The 15,990-nt window shown below is 32.9% G+C and overlaps 2 protein-coding genes across 3 annotated transcripts; both read left to right on the forward strand.

Moving 5' to 3' along the window:
* Positions 1–1,563: 1,563 nt before the first annotated feature.
* Positions 1,564–6,976, forward strand: LOC110693552 (PAP-specific phosphatase HAL2-like). Of its 2 annotated transcripts, none has more exons than XM_021870676.1 (4): positions 1,564–2,225; positions 4,121–4,808; positions 5,347–5,695; positions 5,952–6,722. In XM_021870676.1, the coding sequence occupies exons 1-3, from the start codon at positions 1,883–1,885 to the stop codon at positions 5,648–5,650; spliced, it is 1,335 nt and encodes a 444-aa protein (XP_021726368.1). In that variant the 5' UTR covers positions 1,564–1,882; the 3' UTR covers positions 5,651–5,695; positions 5,952–6,722. The 2 variants fall into 2 exon arrangements, with proteins under 2 accessions (XP_021726368.1, XP_021726367.1); XM_021870675.1 differs by lacking the exon at positions 5,952–6,722 and adding an exon at positions 6,754–6,976 and having other exon boundaries at positions 1,565–2,225.
* Positions 6,977–14,761: 7,785 nt separating this feature from the next.
* Positions 14,762–15,679, forward strand: LOC110693553 (cold shock domain-containing protein 4-like). The gene has a single exon (XM_021870677.1). It carries the CDS (start codon positions 14,860–14,862, stop codon positions 15,286–15,288), a length of 429 nt encoding a protein of 142 aa, XP_021726369.1. The 5' UTR covers positions 14,762–14,859; the 3' UTR covers positions 15,289–15,679.
* The last annotated feature ends 311 nt before the right edge of the window (positions 15,680–15,990 follow it).

Below are 15,990 nucleotides of genomic sequence, written 5' to 3' on the forward strand. Positions count from 1 at the left end.
TATGCGTAGTATCGACAATAATAATAAAAAAGATTTCTAAACCAAAGATTTAAAGATAATAACATAAATTTTACAACCATAACTATTATATTTGGCAAACTCACACTCCACCGCTTCAATCTTGACGGTAGCAGATTCACATCTTTTCAAGTGAGAGGCCTTTGCAATCTGCATGCTAATGATAAACCGTAAACCTATAAGAATCCAAATCATCGTTCCAATTATTATTAGAATTCCTAAAATAACATTTTCCATCCATAAACGAGAATCAAAATCCCAGAAATTTGAGTCAGACTCTCACAAATAAAGAAAACAAACAAAATCAAAGCAACAAACAAAATTAAATTACCGGGAAGACTAAAACCCTAGTGAAGAGAAAAGAGCAAATCTATATTTATACCAATGTGTGGTTCCTACAGACATGGGGGGTACCTTGTATCGTACCATCGTTTCACAAAAAGAACATATTATACAAATGTAAAGAACATACAACTGCAAAGAAAAGAAAATACTATTGCAATGTAAAGAACATATACCTAAAGTAAAAAAGAACATGTTTGCACCAAACAAGAGTGAAAAGAACATATTTTTATTCGTGATATATTGTTCATTTCTTATTGTGAAATGTTCATTGAATTTTTTCTTAAAATTACGGTAGATATATATAAATACTGTTCATTACATAATATTTTCATGTTCTTTATTAATATTACAGGTGTTCTTTATATATACAAAAATAAATAAAATTAGATGTTCCTTAGAGCATTCACATCAGTGAGCATTTTTTTGCTCATGAGCAAAAATGGTGAGCATATTTGGTAGAAATGGTACTACATCAATGAGGAAAATGAAAAATGCTCATGAGCATTTTAGAATTTGCTCATAGGATGAGAAAATTTCATGATGAATAGTAATCTCGTGGGCCCCAACATTCATCCAAAATTGATGAGCAAAAATGGTATAAATGTTACTACATCAATGAGCAAAATAAAATATGCTCATGAGCAATTCAATTATTTTTTGATCACTAGTGGGATAAAATTTCCTCACCAAAAATGCTAATGAGCAAATTGGTTGGGAAGAGAGAGAAAGTAGCTAGAGAGAGATTGAGCAAATAAAATTTTTGCTCACTAATATGAGTGCTCTTACAAAACTGATATATGTTCTTTAAAAAAGAGCAGTAAGTTCTTTACAAAACAACTACATGTTCTTTCCGCGCTTTTTGTTTGTACCAAGCATGGTACAGGCTGATGTATCTTAAAATTTTCATATACATACTAGTATCTATTTTTATACAACCTAAACCATTAAGTCAATAATTTCCATCTTTATAGAAAATTCTTAGGGTTTATTCACATTTACTTAGCTTCAGTTCAGTTCATCTCTAATCAGTTCAGTTCAGTTCAGTTCAGCTCTAATCAGTTAGTTCAGTTCAATTCAACTTCTAATTTCCCTCTCTCATAGCTCAGTTCAGTTCAGCTTTAATCAGTTCAGTTCAATTCAGTTCCGCTCTAATTAGTTCAGCTCAGTTCAAGTAATGTGAACAGACCCTTATTTCCTATTAATGTAGCATATTATAGGATTAATGATTTTTTGTTATTTTTTTAGAGTGATGAATAGTCGTGGTTAAAAATTTTCAATCAACAATTTATTTGAGAGTAAGGAATAATTTAAGTGGTTAAAGCTGCAATCAACCATATGTTTTTTTTTGGAGAGGATTCCTAACTCCCTATATACGAAGTAGGTTATATTGCATCCCCACGTAGCAGATAATATAAAACATCTTGTTTCAAAATCAAAGCACATATCAAACTCATCACCATCATCAGTTCATCATCGTCTTTGCAAAAGGTGTAACCGTGGGAAATCGCCAACCATAAAAATGCCTGTAATATATCGATCAACTCTTTCTTCTCAACTACCATTTTCTTTGACTAGTAAACAATTTTCCCAATTCACCTTTAATCATACCAAAATCACCTTCTCTTCTCACTCCAATTTTTCCAGAATTTGCTGCTTAAAACCCTCAATTATGGAGAAAAATGCTCTATTAAACCCCACAATTTTAGATTCAACGGAGGATAAATATTCTGCGGAATTGGATGTTGCTGTTAAAGCTGTTCAATTGGCTTGTTCTTTATGCCAAAGGGTACAAGAGGGTTTGATTTCTAAGGCTAACTCTCTTGTTCAATCCAAAGATGATAAATCCCTTGTCACAATTGCAGGTAAATTTTATAATTTTGTTTGAAATTTTCAATTTTATAAGATGGGTTCGTAATTTTTTTGCAATTTTATCTATTGAATTATAATGGGTTGATTGTAAATGTTTGAATTTTGAGTTTATAGAATCATTGTTGGATTTTGAATTTAAATAAGGAATTTGGTGACTGATTGGTTTAGTGACTTTAGTCAGCTTGAAGTTTTTAGACTAGTTTGGAAAGTTAGGTGAATTTTTGGGAGAAGTAAAATGTACAATTGAGGAGAATTGTATTATAACGTATTGACATGGATATCATTTGTCTTTCTCTCTTATGTCAATATACAATGGATGGTTTTGTTAAATGAAGTTTGTAGTATGCTAAACTTAGCGGTAAGGACTATGCATTAATAACACCAATTGACGCATGATTTTGTCATGATTTGAATTTGTTATTGATTTAGGAAATGTATTTGATGCTAGTGCATTGCCCTTAGGGCTACATAGTATTGCAAAACTTGTAAAAAGAAAAAAAAAAAAAAAGGTGAAAGACGGGTTCTTGAATGAAGATAGTTTTATTTACTATAGAAACTTTTAGTCAATAAACCAAGGAGGGTAAGAGAGTGTAGAAAGTGGGAATTGGGAATGTAGGGTATGCATAAGAAAAAGGAGAAGATAGAATATTTTAAGAGGGGTTTATGTAAGAAATAAGAAAGAGAATGTTGGTGTAACAAAAAGTTTTGCTAGTATGGAAAAAACATAAGTGTGACTAACGTAAAGGAACTAAGGGTAGTACAAAAATCTAACAGGCAATTCTTGCAATAAAGTGGATAAGAGAAGTGGTAAAAAATAGCAGTGAAAAAATTTAGGACAAAGAGTATGTGAATAGAGAAAGTCCTTATTTTGGGACTAAGGCTTTGTTGTTGTAGAAATCCTTATTTTTAAGTAGTAAACTCATTATTATCTAATGTATTAGAATACAGTTCTCATATGTTTACAGTGTTTGACATCGTTCTTTGAGGAGCTAAAAACCAGTCTGTTTCTCCGTAGACCATACTAGCTAAGAAAATAAGTGACATAATGCCTTTGAAAGAGGGGGCATATGTGGTAGGGATCCCTCTATCCCTTTCATCTTATGTCTTACCAATAAAGTATTGATTTTTAGTTGGTGACATACCAGAATTCTTATGAATTGGGATACAAGATTGTACCTGAAATGCACTTATGAATATATGATCCCATCATCCCATCTCGTCCATACGGGATAATTACTTTCAAAAGCAACAAACCTTGTAAAAATAATTAGGAGTTTTATATAACATTTTTGGTGGGAATTCATTTTTTTTTTTCCATTCAGTATGACTGTAGTTGTTTAGATAAGTAAAAGTTATTACCACTCCAACTTAGTTATGACTGTGTAGTTGTTTAGATAAGTAAAAGTTATTACCACTCCAACTTAGTTAAAATTTTACTTGGAAAAAAAAATGTTGGGGTAGCAAGAAGTTAGTATGGTGGACTGGCGGAGATTCTTGAATAGACTGCAGGGACCCAATGATCTATTTTCGGTTACTTGGCTTATGTTTCGATAATTCATGTGGAAGAGGATTTATACTTGGCAGGGTTGCCAGAACTATTAGTATGTTCTGGTTGTTGAGTTTTATTTACCACCCAAATTGATTATCTTGAATTTTGTCACTGAAACAAACATTTGGATTATAACATCTCCAACTTCTAAATTTTTTACTAAAGTTATTCTTATAGGGAGTATGAGAAGTTGAGAACCCACTTAAGGCTTTAAGCTGTGGATCATCCAACACATCATGAATTGAATTTTTCTGAGTCAATTGAATTCTAACAAGTCTTTTTTTTTTTCCCCCTATAACTGGCTCTTGTGTAATCTAGTTCATTGTATTATGTAATCAGATTGGAGTGTCCAAGCCACTATCAGCTGGGTACTGTCTGAATCTTTTGGCATTAAAAATGTCTCGATTGTAGCTGAGGAAGATGTTGAAGCTCTTTCAAAACCTGAGGCAACTGTCCTCTTAGATTCTGTAGTACAGACTGTCAACGAGTGTTTAGCTGAAGCACCTCAATTTGGAATTAAAGGTCCGATAAGACCCCTAAAGAAAACAGAAGTTTTAGAGGCAATAAGGCAGTGCAATTCCATTGGTGGTCCTAGTGGTAGATTTTGGGTTCTGGATCCCGTTGACGGCACATTAGGTTTTGTGCGTGGGGATCAATATGCAGTTGCTCTAGCACTGATTGAGGATGGAGAAGTTGTGCTTGGAATTTTAGGATGCCCTAATTACCCACTAAGGAAGGAGTGGCTATCATATCATCAACGTTACTATAGGATCATATCCAAGCTTACCCCACCAAGGTCAGAGTCTTGGGATAAAGGTTTTGTATTATATGCTAGAAAAGGTAGTGGTAAATCTTGGATGCAGCCATTACTTCCACAATCTATGAACTTGGTTGAGTTAAAATCTCCCAGACCTGTCTATGTGTCTCTCGCTGAAGATCCTTCCTTGGCTACCTTCTGTGAGCCTGTTGAAAGGGCGAATTCTAGCCATTCTTTCACTGCTGGACTTGCTCACAGTGTCGGAGTTAGGTGCATCTCTCTTTTCATACAAAGTTCTGAAAGCTTGTTCTTATCCCAACTTCGGTTTCTGTTACTTTCTTGTTTTATTTGATTTTAATTATAGGAGATGTTAGTCATTTAAACTGCTTATTCAAAGTTCACTTGTCCAAACCAAGCAGAAAACCTCTATTCAGATTACTTATGGAGTTATTTCTCTTTAGTGTGTGAGAGCAGGCCTTACTTGGACCATTTGGTGGTGCTATACCTCTGTCCTGAAAAGATGGTTGAAATAATATCAATGAGAAGAAACATTAGACCTACGCCACTCACCAGCACCACCCCCCTCCCCCTCTTTCCCAGTTTGCGCTTAGGACCAATCCTAGTGGATATTACGTCCTAAAACCTAGCAATACACTTCTAATTCTGAAAATTTTAGGGTTCATATTTCCCTGTATGATTGATTCATTATAGTGTCATAATATAAAATGGGAAATGCCACTCTCTTCTTCTTCCTAACAATGTATCACCAATTGTTTGCTGATATATTCTTTATATTCTTCTGCTGCAGTAAGGAACCTTTGCGTGTATACAGCATGGTCAAATATGCTGCTGTTGCTCGTGGTGATGCAGAGATATTCATGAAGTTTGCAAAGTCTGGTTACAAGGAGAAGATATGGGATCATGCAGCTGGTACTGTTATCATACAAGAGGCTGGCGGTGTGGTAACGGACGCAGGAGGGCACCCCTTGAACTTCTCAACTGGTATATATTTGGAAGGTCTTGACCGTGGTATTATTGCTTGTGCTGGAGTTCAGCTACATCAAAAAATTATCCAAGCTGTGGATGCTAGCTGGGATTCCTCCTGCTTGTGACTTACTGAACAAAGGAGACCAAAAGGAATCCAGATTTTTTTCCTGGTAAGCAGTTATTTTTTACAAGGTAGCCATAGAATGACTACTATGACTGTAGGAGATACGAGTAGAAAAGACTGATAAACATATTTCTTAGCATTACAATAATGAATACAAAATAAAAAGCATTGAGAAGGATTTTGTATGCCTTGTAATTAAGATAGAACTTGAACCTTAATTTTGGTTTTGCCTGTTTGTGTACTATTCAGCAAAGAGGCCTCTTATTTCAATAAATTCTGAATTTATGTGTTATCATATGCAGCTAACTGAGGAATTGCTACAAGCTTTGTTGAAAATGAGAGTTGGCTAGTAGAGGTGGGAATATGAGTTTAAACTAGATAGTAGAGGCCAACATGATTGATTAAATGTTTAGGATAGCTGCAATATTATTCCATATCACCCAAGTACTCCTGACAAGAGTCCTTCGTAGGGCACCTTAAGGGAGGGGTTAGATCACTCAGATGATTCCCAGCTCATACACATGCAACTCAGTCACAACGCAAAGGGTGTTTCTTCTAGACCCCAGATTTATAAACCATTGACTTGCTGACTCATATGTAAAAAGAAGAAGAGTTCACCCTCTTTCTTAAATACATTCATGATTCTCAAGATCAAGTGAGCAATGCTTATTAGTTATTAGTTTATTACTGCTATATCTTACTGTGTAATTATTTAACTTAAGCATCTGGTGTGCTTAGGAAAATAGTACGAGTAATCTTGATTCTTAGCATGTCGATGATTTTCTTAATACTTGTACATTGGCTGTTAATCTTGTTAAGTCATTTCACTGTACATATTAACAAGAAACAGTATACAAATATACGTTTGTTATGAGCAAACAAACTCTTGATGTTTACTGTGATTTGTAGTACCCATCTTCTGATTATTACCCTTTTAAGCATGATAACTCTAGTATTTTAAAGGAGACATCAACCGTACTTCTTATGCATATGCCTTGTGATGCCCTGGAATCTTAGTGACATTTAGGTGCTATGAAATTACTCTGTTATAGCTGAAGTACACTGTGATATTTGCTGTTGCTGACATGAAAGTTGGCCTTACAGGGTAATAAGACCAGCAACAATTCTGGGATCATCTTTGACGAGCATAATGACTTGAGATTTGGCAATTTGGCATGTTCACTAGTTGCAGTTGCATCAGGTCTTCACCTCTCCTATATAACTCTGTAATTCAAAATTTATGCTGTATTGTTTACTGCTGTGTACAGATACAACATATGGAATGCAGTTTTGCAGTTTGTAATTATGCATTTCGAGATCCTTTCTACGTTGTGGCTTTGACATATTGATCGATCATTTTTGGTCATTATTCAGTAAAAAAAAATCAATAATTTAAATGACAAGAACAATGCTGGATCGAAATATACTTTAATCAAGGTTTATATTAGATACTTAAGTTTGAATCAACAAAAATCAATTCAATCATTTGTGCTCCCTTTGTGTAGTCTGCTTATATGTTGAAAGTTTTACACAAGAGATTGAATTTAACAAAAACAAGAGATGCATTCCCATCGTCACTAGAATTTTTGACAATGGATAATGGTGCAAAAACATGGATTATAGCCTTTATTTTTGGAGAATCTTTGAATATTTCAAATTTGAAAAGAAAAGAGACCAAGGAGCTTCACCCAAAAGCCACCCGAGTGGTTTGAATAGTCTAATTTACCTCTTAAAAACACATGTCTAGTTATAGACATGCCTCTCGTCATAGAAATGGTGCAAATGTAATGCCTTGGGGAATCTTCGATATTTTGGACCTAAATAGAAAAGGGGCTGGGGTGGTTCCTATGGACTACATTACCCACTTTAATGGTTGAAACTTGAAACCGTTCCCTTTCCCTATAATCGATATTTTTTGTTGGTTAAGAATATGTCTCTCGTCATTAAATGATTGTTACCATGATCTTTTATTTGACTAATTAATGTTCAGATGTTTCCAATTAACATTTTTATGAATTTAGGATGAATCCCCAATCATCACTCGAGTTTTCATCATTAGTCTTGAAATCTTCGAAAATAATCCGATCTAACAATGTATTTTTAATGAAAATAACAACAAAAATGTAATTATAATATTATATTAAAATTGTTTTTTTCCCCCAAAACTAAAGAACCCATATTTTTGTAAAACAAATGAGAAGCGGAAGTGGAACAAGTTGCTCCGATCCTCTTTCTATCATATTGCACCACCTAGCACTTAATCTGTATGCATGATATGTATAAAATCAATTATATTGAATATATAAAATTATTTACACTATGTTTGGATAGAGAGAATTGAAGAAAAAGAAAGAGAAGAGAAAAGGAGAAGTGTATCATCCTTTGTTTGAATATTCAATACAAGAACGCTCCCCTTATAATAATTAAATCTCTACATTGTTGAAGAGATTTAAAAGTAAACTAGACGCTCACCTTCTCCCTCACCTCACCTCACCTCCCTTTCCCTTCTCTTTTTTGCTTCGAAAATGGGGAAAATATCTCCTTAACAATGAGCCAATATAGACATATAGTATTTTTATTTATTGAGAGGTAGGCCATTTATTGTGTGTTATTTGCATAGTGATCATGTAAGTCTTGAACATTTGGACTTGTATTAAAATTGGATCCACAAATATGTTATTTCCTAGGCCCCACAAAAGAAGAAAGTGGAAAATTATTGAAAAGTTGGATATAAGTATTACGTAGTCCATTAGTAGACATATCCCAAAACAATAGGCCAATAACGTATTAGGATTGAGGGTTATCACATGGTAAAGCTATATGGCCCAATTATCTTATAATGATGCTTTGACAAAATTGTTCAAACCTAAAGTTCTCACTCATGGCCATGTTACCAATTGCCCATATGTCGGCCTAGGGCTTCCTACTAATGTTCCTTTACAAAGTATGATATCGATAAGGGATCAATACGTTTTTCTGGTGCCACAAAGACATGTAATGAGAATTGATCCTACGATTACATTACCTGAAATTGGGAGGGGAGCTATAACCACTTAAGTTATTCCTCATTCTATCTCATAATGGTATCAATATGTGAATGTCATTAGTTTGTTAGTAAAGATTTGAAAGTGTTATTTAAGATTGGTGTTTGATCAACTAATGTTTATATCAATGTCCATTTATTCTTTATAGAACATATAGTACTAAATTATTTGAAATTAAAGCTTAGATCCTACAAATATATTGAAAAAAAATATACGTCGTCAAACATATTTTTTCAAATTGAGACAGGGAGGAAATAATTTGCACCTTTCAATTTTTTAGCATATCCTTATTTTGACAACAACATTTCTTTTTGGTTATGCATGCCTACATGTTACATTTTATTATGCCGTTTATGTACTCATGTTAACGTTACATGTGATTTGCATATAGATGTTAAGATGAAAATCTATATACTACCTCTGTTAGATATTATATGCAACTTTGAAATATTTTATACTTAATAAATAATACCTAAAAGTTGCACAACATATTTAACGAAGGTACTATGAGCTGTTACGTTACAATCGGTATCATTCATGAGATACGATGAGTAACAACTACGGAGTGACGAGTATTGCCATCTCAGCTGATCTGATTGCAGGTAGTTCATAGGAAGAATGAAAAGAATTAAAAGTGATAGATGAAATAGCATTCAACAATTTCTCTTTTGTTTTGATGATTTAAATTAAATACGGAGTATAAGTGTATAACATATAAAGTGTTATGTTCATTCTCTTTATTTTCAATATATATACTTAAACTGTATCAAACTATTGACTATCCTATAATTGTTCTTGCAATCTTTATTTATCACGCAACAAAAATGACGATATAGGTGTACAATTTTTTGGTGAAGTATATAGGTGTACTATTGTTGTACGGCATTCTCGTTATTTATGAGGGTCTTTCGTATATTAGGAGAAACGCTAATAAATGATATAGGATAAATTAAAATTTGGAAGCGATATATTCATATACTTGGACCAATTGGATGTTGTTGCTGTAATGAATGAGACTAGATTTGGTTGGGAGGACCACATTTTTTATCCCCCGCAATAACAATAATTGGCAAGGGATCGGACTATTACCTGACCATTCAGAATTGATTCTCGAATTCAGATTAGCTAAAGGGTGAAACGGATGGAATACCAAAAAAATATACTTGTATATATACTTGGAAAATATTTTATAAAGCTTTGATAAGATTAGCATGTGGACATAACCCTACAAGCATTTATAAGGATCATAGACTAGAGATTTGTATCATACAACATGTACATGGGGTGGGTGCAACTTAACGCGGTATTGTAGAGTTTTGTAAGTAATGTGGAAATAAATGCTAGCAATTCATTTCAAATATAACTCTGTCACTACACATGCTCTTAATTTTAGTACATCAATAGTGTATAAGGTTCGCAGAGTTGGGTTGAGAGTCTTGAAACTAATTGTTTCACGTTGAAAAAAAAAGGAGGATCGGAGATTATATGCTTAGATATTAACGTACGTATTATATTAGTTTAATATCTATTGGTTTCAAGATGGAACCTTGTTGGACTTGTATGTGATTAGACTTTTCTTGGATGGGACATATATACACAAAATTGGGATATATGATTTTGAACTTTGGTTCATCTTTGATCCATCAATGCAACTAGTTTAAACCGTATGATAGCACAACTAGGTTCATATATGGGTGGGGGACCTTAGCTTAGCTTGGGACTGAACATAAGTATTAAATTTTATGGTTTGAAGAAGTTCAAAATAGATTTGGAATAGGATGGATGATGCACGCTTGCTCTTAACAAAACTAGTAATAAACCAATTGCTAAAGTCTACTAGGTTAAGATAATCAATCGCCACTCTAGTATCTTGAGGTCATTGTTTTTTAAAATTATACTCAGAGAGTCAGAGCGTCTTTACAAAATTACAATCATGTAAAATAGAAATAAAAACTTTATTATTTGAGGATAAAGAGAATACATATGACAAATAATTGTACTTTAATCAATTATTTTTTATTTTTTAATTATTACAGAGTATAAATTAACGGTTATAATTTGATTTCAAATGAAAATAATGGCTCCATTTTAGAAAGAGGCTATGCGAGTTATTTTGTTCGTTGGAATCTTCTAACCACTGTAAAATTCTTTTGATTAGAGGTAATTGTCAAAATCATGTCCAAATTTTCAACAAGTAGTTGAAATTTTTTCATAAAAATCGTCAATAATTACAATAATTTTATAATATAAGCATAGGAGTACATCTTAAAAAGGAGATATTTAAGCAGGAAATTGAGGGTGCCTACTGCCTACCCACATTAATCAATCGCTCAAGAATGTTGTGTATATACAGAAAATTTGACAAATAATCAAAATAAGATCTCAAGATATTGACTTTTTAAAAACGTCATAAATTAAATTATTATGATAATGAATTGACAAATGAAAAGAGGGCCATTTGGGAATTTTCTTAGCTTAGGATGGCCAGATTACGAAGTAATTGCTTCTCATCACCCAACATGTATCTTGCTATCTACCCTTGTTTTGCATTTAATGTTATTATTGATATTCATGTAGCTAGCTTAGCTCAATCCATCTCTTATCAATCCTTTTTAACACTTGGCTTACACCGTGACGATTAATTGATTAGCATGTTTGTGTAAGTAATTTTGGTAGTTGAATAAAGAAATATATGTGCCAAAAAACCTTACCTAGGACATAAGGACGACAGACAACTTAGACAATAACATGTGTTTTAGTTTTAGCTATCAACTTCTTGACCAAATTAAATTAAATTGATCGAACTACAGTTGAGTTTGGGGAGATGGTTTAGGGTTTAGGGTATCATAGAAACAATCATAATTTTTTTTTTTTTTTTCATATATATGTATTAAAAAAAAAATCATATATAGTAAACTATGCTCTTATGTTCGTTTCCTTTTGTTAGTTACTATTTGACTATTTTTCTCTCACAAAAAGATCAAACATAACCAATAAATAAAAACGAAGGGAATTGCTACTAATATCGAATTAACACGTACAAATATTCAATTACACAAGACACAACTATTCACATACAAAACTTTCACATCAATATCTGGACCAATTAAGAAAGCTCTTGGATCACCTCATAACAAATTTGTCTTACAAGTTTGACTTCAGTTGTACGATTGGCTTAAGATTGTGAGAGTAGATTACGGTGAATGATAATTTAAATAAAGCAGCGATTATTGTTAATAGAGATGTTTTCGAGTGTGGTGCCATCTGCTATATAAGGAGCATTCGCGGACACATATTTGGTTCGATCATTATCTATGCTAGCTAGAGGTGTAACCGTGTAATAACGCCACACATGGTTAAAACTCGAAGGGGCTATCTAGGCCATGGCTCGCCCTATACGTTTAAAAATCGTGCAACGAACTAGTTTATTAGTATAAATCATTATTAAGTACACAAGAGTACAAAATTATATACTGGAGCTTTAGTTGGCCTACCATGTATACCCTCTTGCGCTCTATATCGAAAATTTCCCTTTTGTTCCCTTCTAATTCTTTCTATTATTGTCAAGTTCCTTTGTTTTTTTCCTTTCCTTCATTGCATTCTACTGTTGTCTTTTACTATTCTAAATATTGTCTTCTCCTTAATGCTTTTATGGATTATCGATTTGTAAAGCTAAAATTATTTGATTGGAAAAAAAAATTAAAAAAAATAAATCAATCTTACTCCACTAGGGAAATATTTTTATCAGATTAATTCAGTTATAAAGAACAGAGTTTAAGAGTTGTGAATTAAAATGATACAGAGTAATGGATACCATAGAGAATATTATTCAATGATGAACATTGAACATATATATTTGTACAATAATGACATAGAAATCAAAACTCATAAGGCATAATTAATATAAGTATATGTCTAAATAATTCTACATTACCATACTTATTCTTCTTTTCCGTAATATTGCAAACAACTAAAGTTTGAACTCGACTCCAATTAGCATATATGAAGCATATCAATACATCATCTACACCATTGAATGCGTGCGTGCGTTGCACACACTAGCACGTGACATCATTTGTGCACATGAAATAGATCGCGTGGTTGTCATGCTATGCACTCACTCTTTCACTTGTACACTCTTTAAGTCCTTAGTCTTCCATAATTTAAGACTATTGGTATATTTATTATCTATATGGTATGTCATAATGTCATACTTAGGGCCTGTTCTGATTGAATGAAATAAGCTGAATTGAATTAAACTGAACTGAACTGAATATTTTAAGAAAGAAGGAAATTAAGAAAAGAACTAAAATGAACTAATTGGAACTGAATTGAACTGAAAATAAGCCGAAAAGAACAGATAATTAAACTTCTTATCTTTTCTTAAACTTCTTATCTACGAAGTATTTCACTACCAGTATATGAATTTAAAACCATAAAAGAGCTAGCACTCCAAACAACACGGAAAGACTACATGCCAATTGCATAAAAATGAAAAATGAAAAATGAAAAAAAAAAAAAAAAAGTTCATGTATTGTGATAGCCATTAATAAAAACCACCAACTTTATAAACTATTTTGACCAAAGAAGTTGAACCTTCCAAGTGTATAATGTACCACAAAGTTCGTTCAATTGGATTTGGCTTTCCACCAATTTCCTATTTCGGATTATAGATAGTGAGCTCAATCAATTTTGCACCTTTTTTATGCACCATGTGGGTCCCACCCCTAAAATTAAAAATGAAGGATTATTTTTGTGCACCTCTAAAAATTTCCACGCCTACATGCAATCAAAGCAACCCTGTCTGCTCAGATTACCACAATTGCAAGTGCTCTTTATAACCATGATTAATGTCATCCAACCTACTCCTTTGTTTTTAATTAATTTTATTTAAATCCATCTTACACCCCCATACCTAAGTTGCCCATGTGTTCTACATATGTTAATCAACTAGCTAGCACTAATTGCCTCTTTTGAAATTTATATGGTGACTTAACTAATATTTCTATAATTCTATCTATAATAACCTCTCAGTAATGACGACTTTAAATTAATCCCTACATCATTTAATTCAATTCAATTATGATTATTGCCACTTTATTGTTTGAAATTGATTTTTTTTTTTTAAATACTAGTAGTTAACATCTCGTGAAAATTGTAGGTGGATTCGTAATAATAAAACACCTGCTTCATTTTTTATGGATTATTCTTCATACATCGTTTTAAATTTCGTTTTTAATTTTTTTTTTTTAAAGTTTTGTTGCGGCCACTCAAAAACTAAAGTATTAATAATGGTTATTTTTTTTCAAAATGGATAAATTTATAACATAAGCACGTCAAAAAATATGTTCAATATCATTATATATCGATGAGTACTTATAATAAAAAAAATTTAAGCACTTTGATTTTGATTGAGATATCAATCAATCAATACTATATACTAAAGTAATCACCAGCTTTATCACTAAAGTACACGTGTCGCGTTTATATTAAAAAAATTTCCCTCCAAAAACTTTACTTCATTTTTTTTTGGTTAAAAAAATTAAGATAATCTATCTTTTAAGAAAAAATTCTACCGCCTAAGCAATAACCCAAACAATAGAACAATTACAACTACTTTAAATAAATATTTTTTTTTACATTATATATAATAAAGAAAAGTGAGATAGCGGATTAAAAAAGATTATAAACAACGTAGAGTCATAGTAATTTATAAAAATAAATTAGTGAACATATGAGCGTTGCTCGGGCAAAGAACTAGTTCCAACCAATAGAGAAAGATCTAATTTATCATCCTGATATATATAAACAAATATCAAATGACAAAATCGCAAATAACTCAACAAATATATCCAGTCAACATGTCGTTTGCATAATTATATGTTTTATATCAATACATATTGGGCCTATTTCTAATAATTACGCTTTTGCCAATTGATAAACAAAAGATCAAAGAAAGTGATATTCTATAATGCGTACACATTTTGATATTTTTATTTTTCCCGCACACACACTCAAGTGACCCAACTGCCCCTCACTTGCTCTCTTAAATGCTTTCTCTTTCTTTATAAATACACATCTTCACACCCATCTCACTTTAGTCCATATCCTTACACATCTAATCACATAACAACAAACAAATCTTCAAACCCAAAAAAAAAAAACTATGAACATCATCAAACCAACAAAAGCAAGTCTCTTCCTTACTCTCCTCATCATCACAACCCTCACTTCCCTAACCCGGGCCACCCGGCCCGACCCGACTTCCAAGGGGGCCAAGCCCAAGGGGCACAACAACGGCGGCGACTTCTTTGGGCCGGGTGGCGGGTTTGGCATACCCGGGTTCAACGACCCGGGTATGTTCGGAGGCGGGTATGGATACGGATACGGGTCCCCGAGCGGGGGCCACGGAAAGAGTGGGACCGTAAGGCCTAGTGTGGTGTGCAAGGAAAAGGGTCCATGTTACATGAAGAAACTAACGTGCCCTGCTAAGTGTTTTTACTCCTTTAGTAGGTCTGGCAAGGGTTATGGTGGTGGTGGTGGAGGTGGTGGTTGCACCATGGATTGCAAGAAAAAATGTAGTGCTTATTGTTAAGCTTTTATTTTATTTTATGAGTGGGAAAATTAATTAAGTGGTTGATTATATCTTTGATGATACAACAACTACTACTATAAATATATATATAATATATATGTGGACAATATAGTATGTGGTATGTGATCTTATTTAAGGCTTTTGTTATATGGTGTTACTAATTAGTTCCTATTATGTTACTTTTATATGAGTAAATAGTAGGACTTTTATGATTTATATGTAGCTATATATACTTATGATGTTATTTATGGTTTTGTTATTAGTATTAGTGATTTGTGAGGGTTTTTTTTTCTCTTGCCTTTTGTGTTTGCTTTGCTTTGATGTTGTGGGATGTAATATATATGGTACTGGACTACTGGTGGAATAAAGAGAGGCTATATCCTCTTGCATTTGGATTTTGTTTGGTTTGATCGAGGCTCGAACCGGTGTGCCCGGCACCGGGGCTGCGGTGTGAGGCAAAGCAATGTATAGGTGGTGGGTGGAGGTTCTACTTGATATTAGAAATTTATAATACTATGGAGAACTATTTAATGCTATATATAAAGCACATTTACGGGTTTAGTAATAACGTGTCAAACATAAACTATAAAGTCACAGAGATAGGTTTTTTTTTTTTTTTTTTTTTTTTTTTAAAAAAAAAAAGGTTAAGGACCCTATTGAATCAGCACCTCTCACATATCAACACTTAATAAGAGCTCACGA

Source organism: Chenopodium quinoa, unplaced genomic scaffold (assembly GCF_001683475.1).
Source record: "Chenopodium quinoa cultivar QQ74 unplaced genomic scaffold, ASM168347v1, whole genome shotgun sequence".
Classification (NCBI taxonomy): Eukaryota; Viridiplantae; Streptophyta; class Magnoliopsida; order Caryophyllales; family Amaranthaceae; genus Chenopodium; species Chenopodium quinoa.

What these genes read in the sequence shown, in the direction of transcription:
- LOC110693552 (XM_021870676.1), top strand. Translation starts at nt 1,883, where the DNA reads ATGCCTGTAATATATCGATCAACTCTTTCTTCTCAACTACCATTTTCT. An exon ending in ATCCCTTGTCACAATTGCAG is followed by an intron (nt 2,226 to 4,120) that starts GTAAATTTTATA and finishes TTATGTAATCAG; the next exon opens with ATTGGAGTGTCCAAGCCACT. An exon ending in GCTCACAGTGTCGGAGTTAG is followed by an intron (nt 4,809 to 5,346) that starts GTGCATCTCTCT and finishes CTTCTGCTGCAG; the next exon opens with TAAGGAACCTTTGCGTGTAT.
- LOC110693553 (XM_021870677.1), top strand. Translation starts at nt 14,860, where the DNA reads ATGAACATCATCAAACCAACAAAAGCAAGTCTCTTCCTTACTCTCCTC.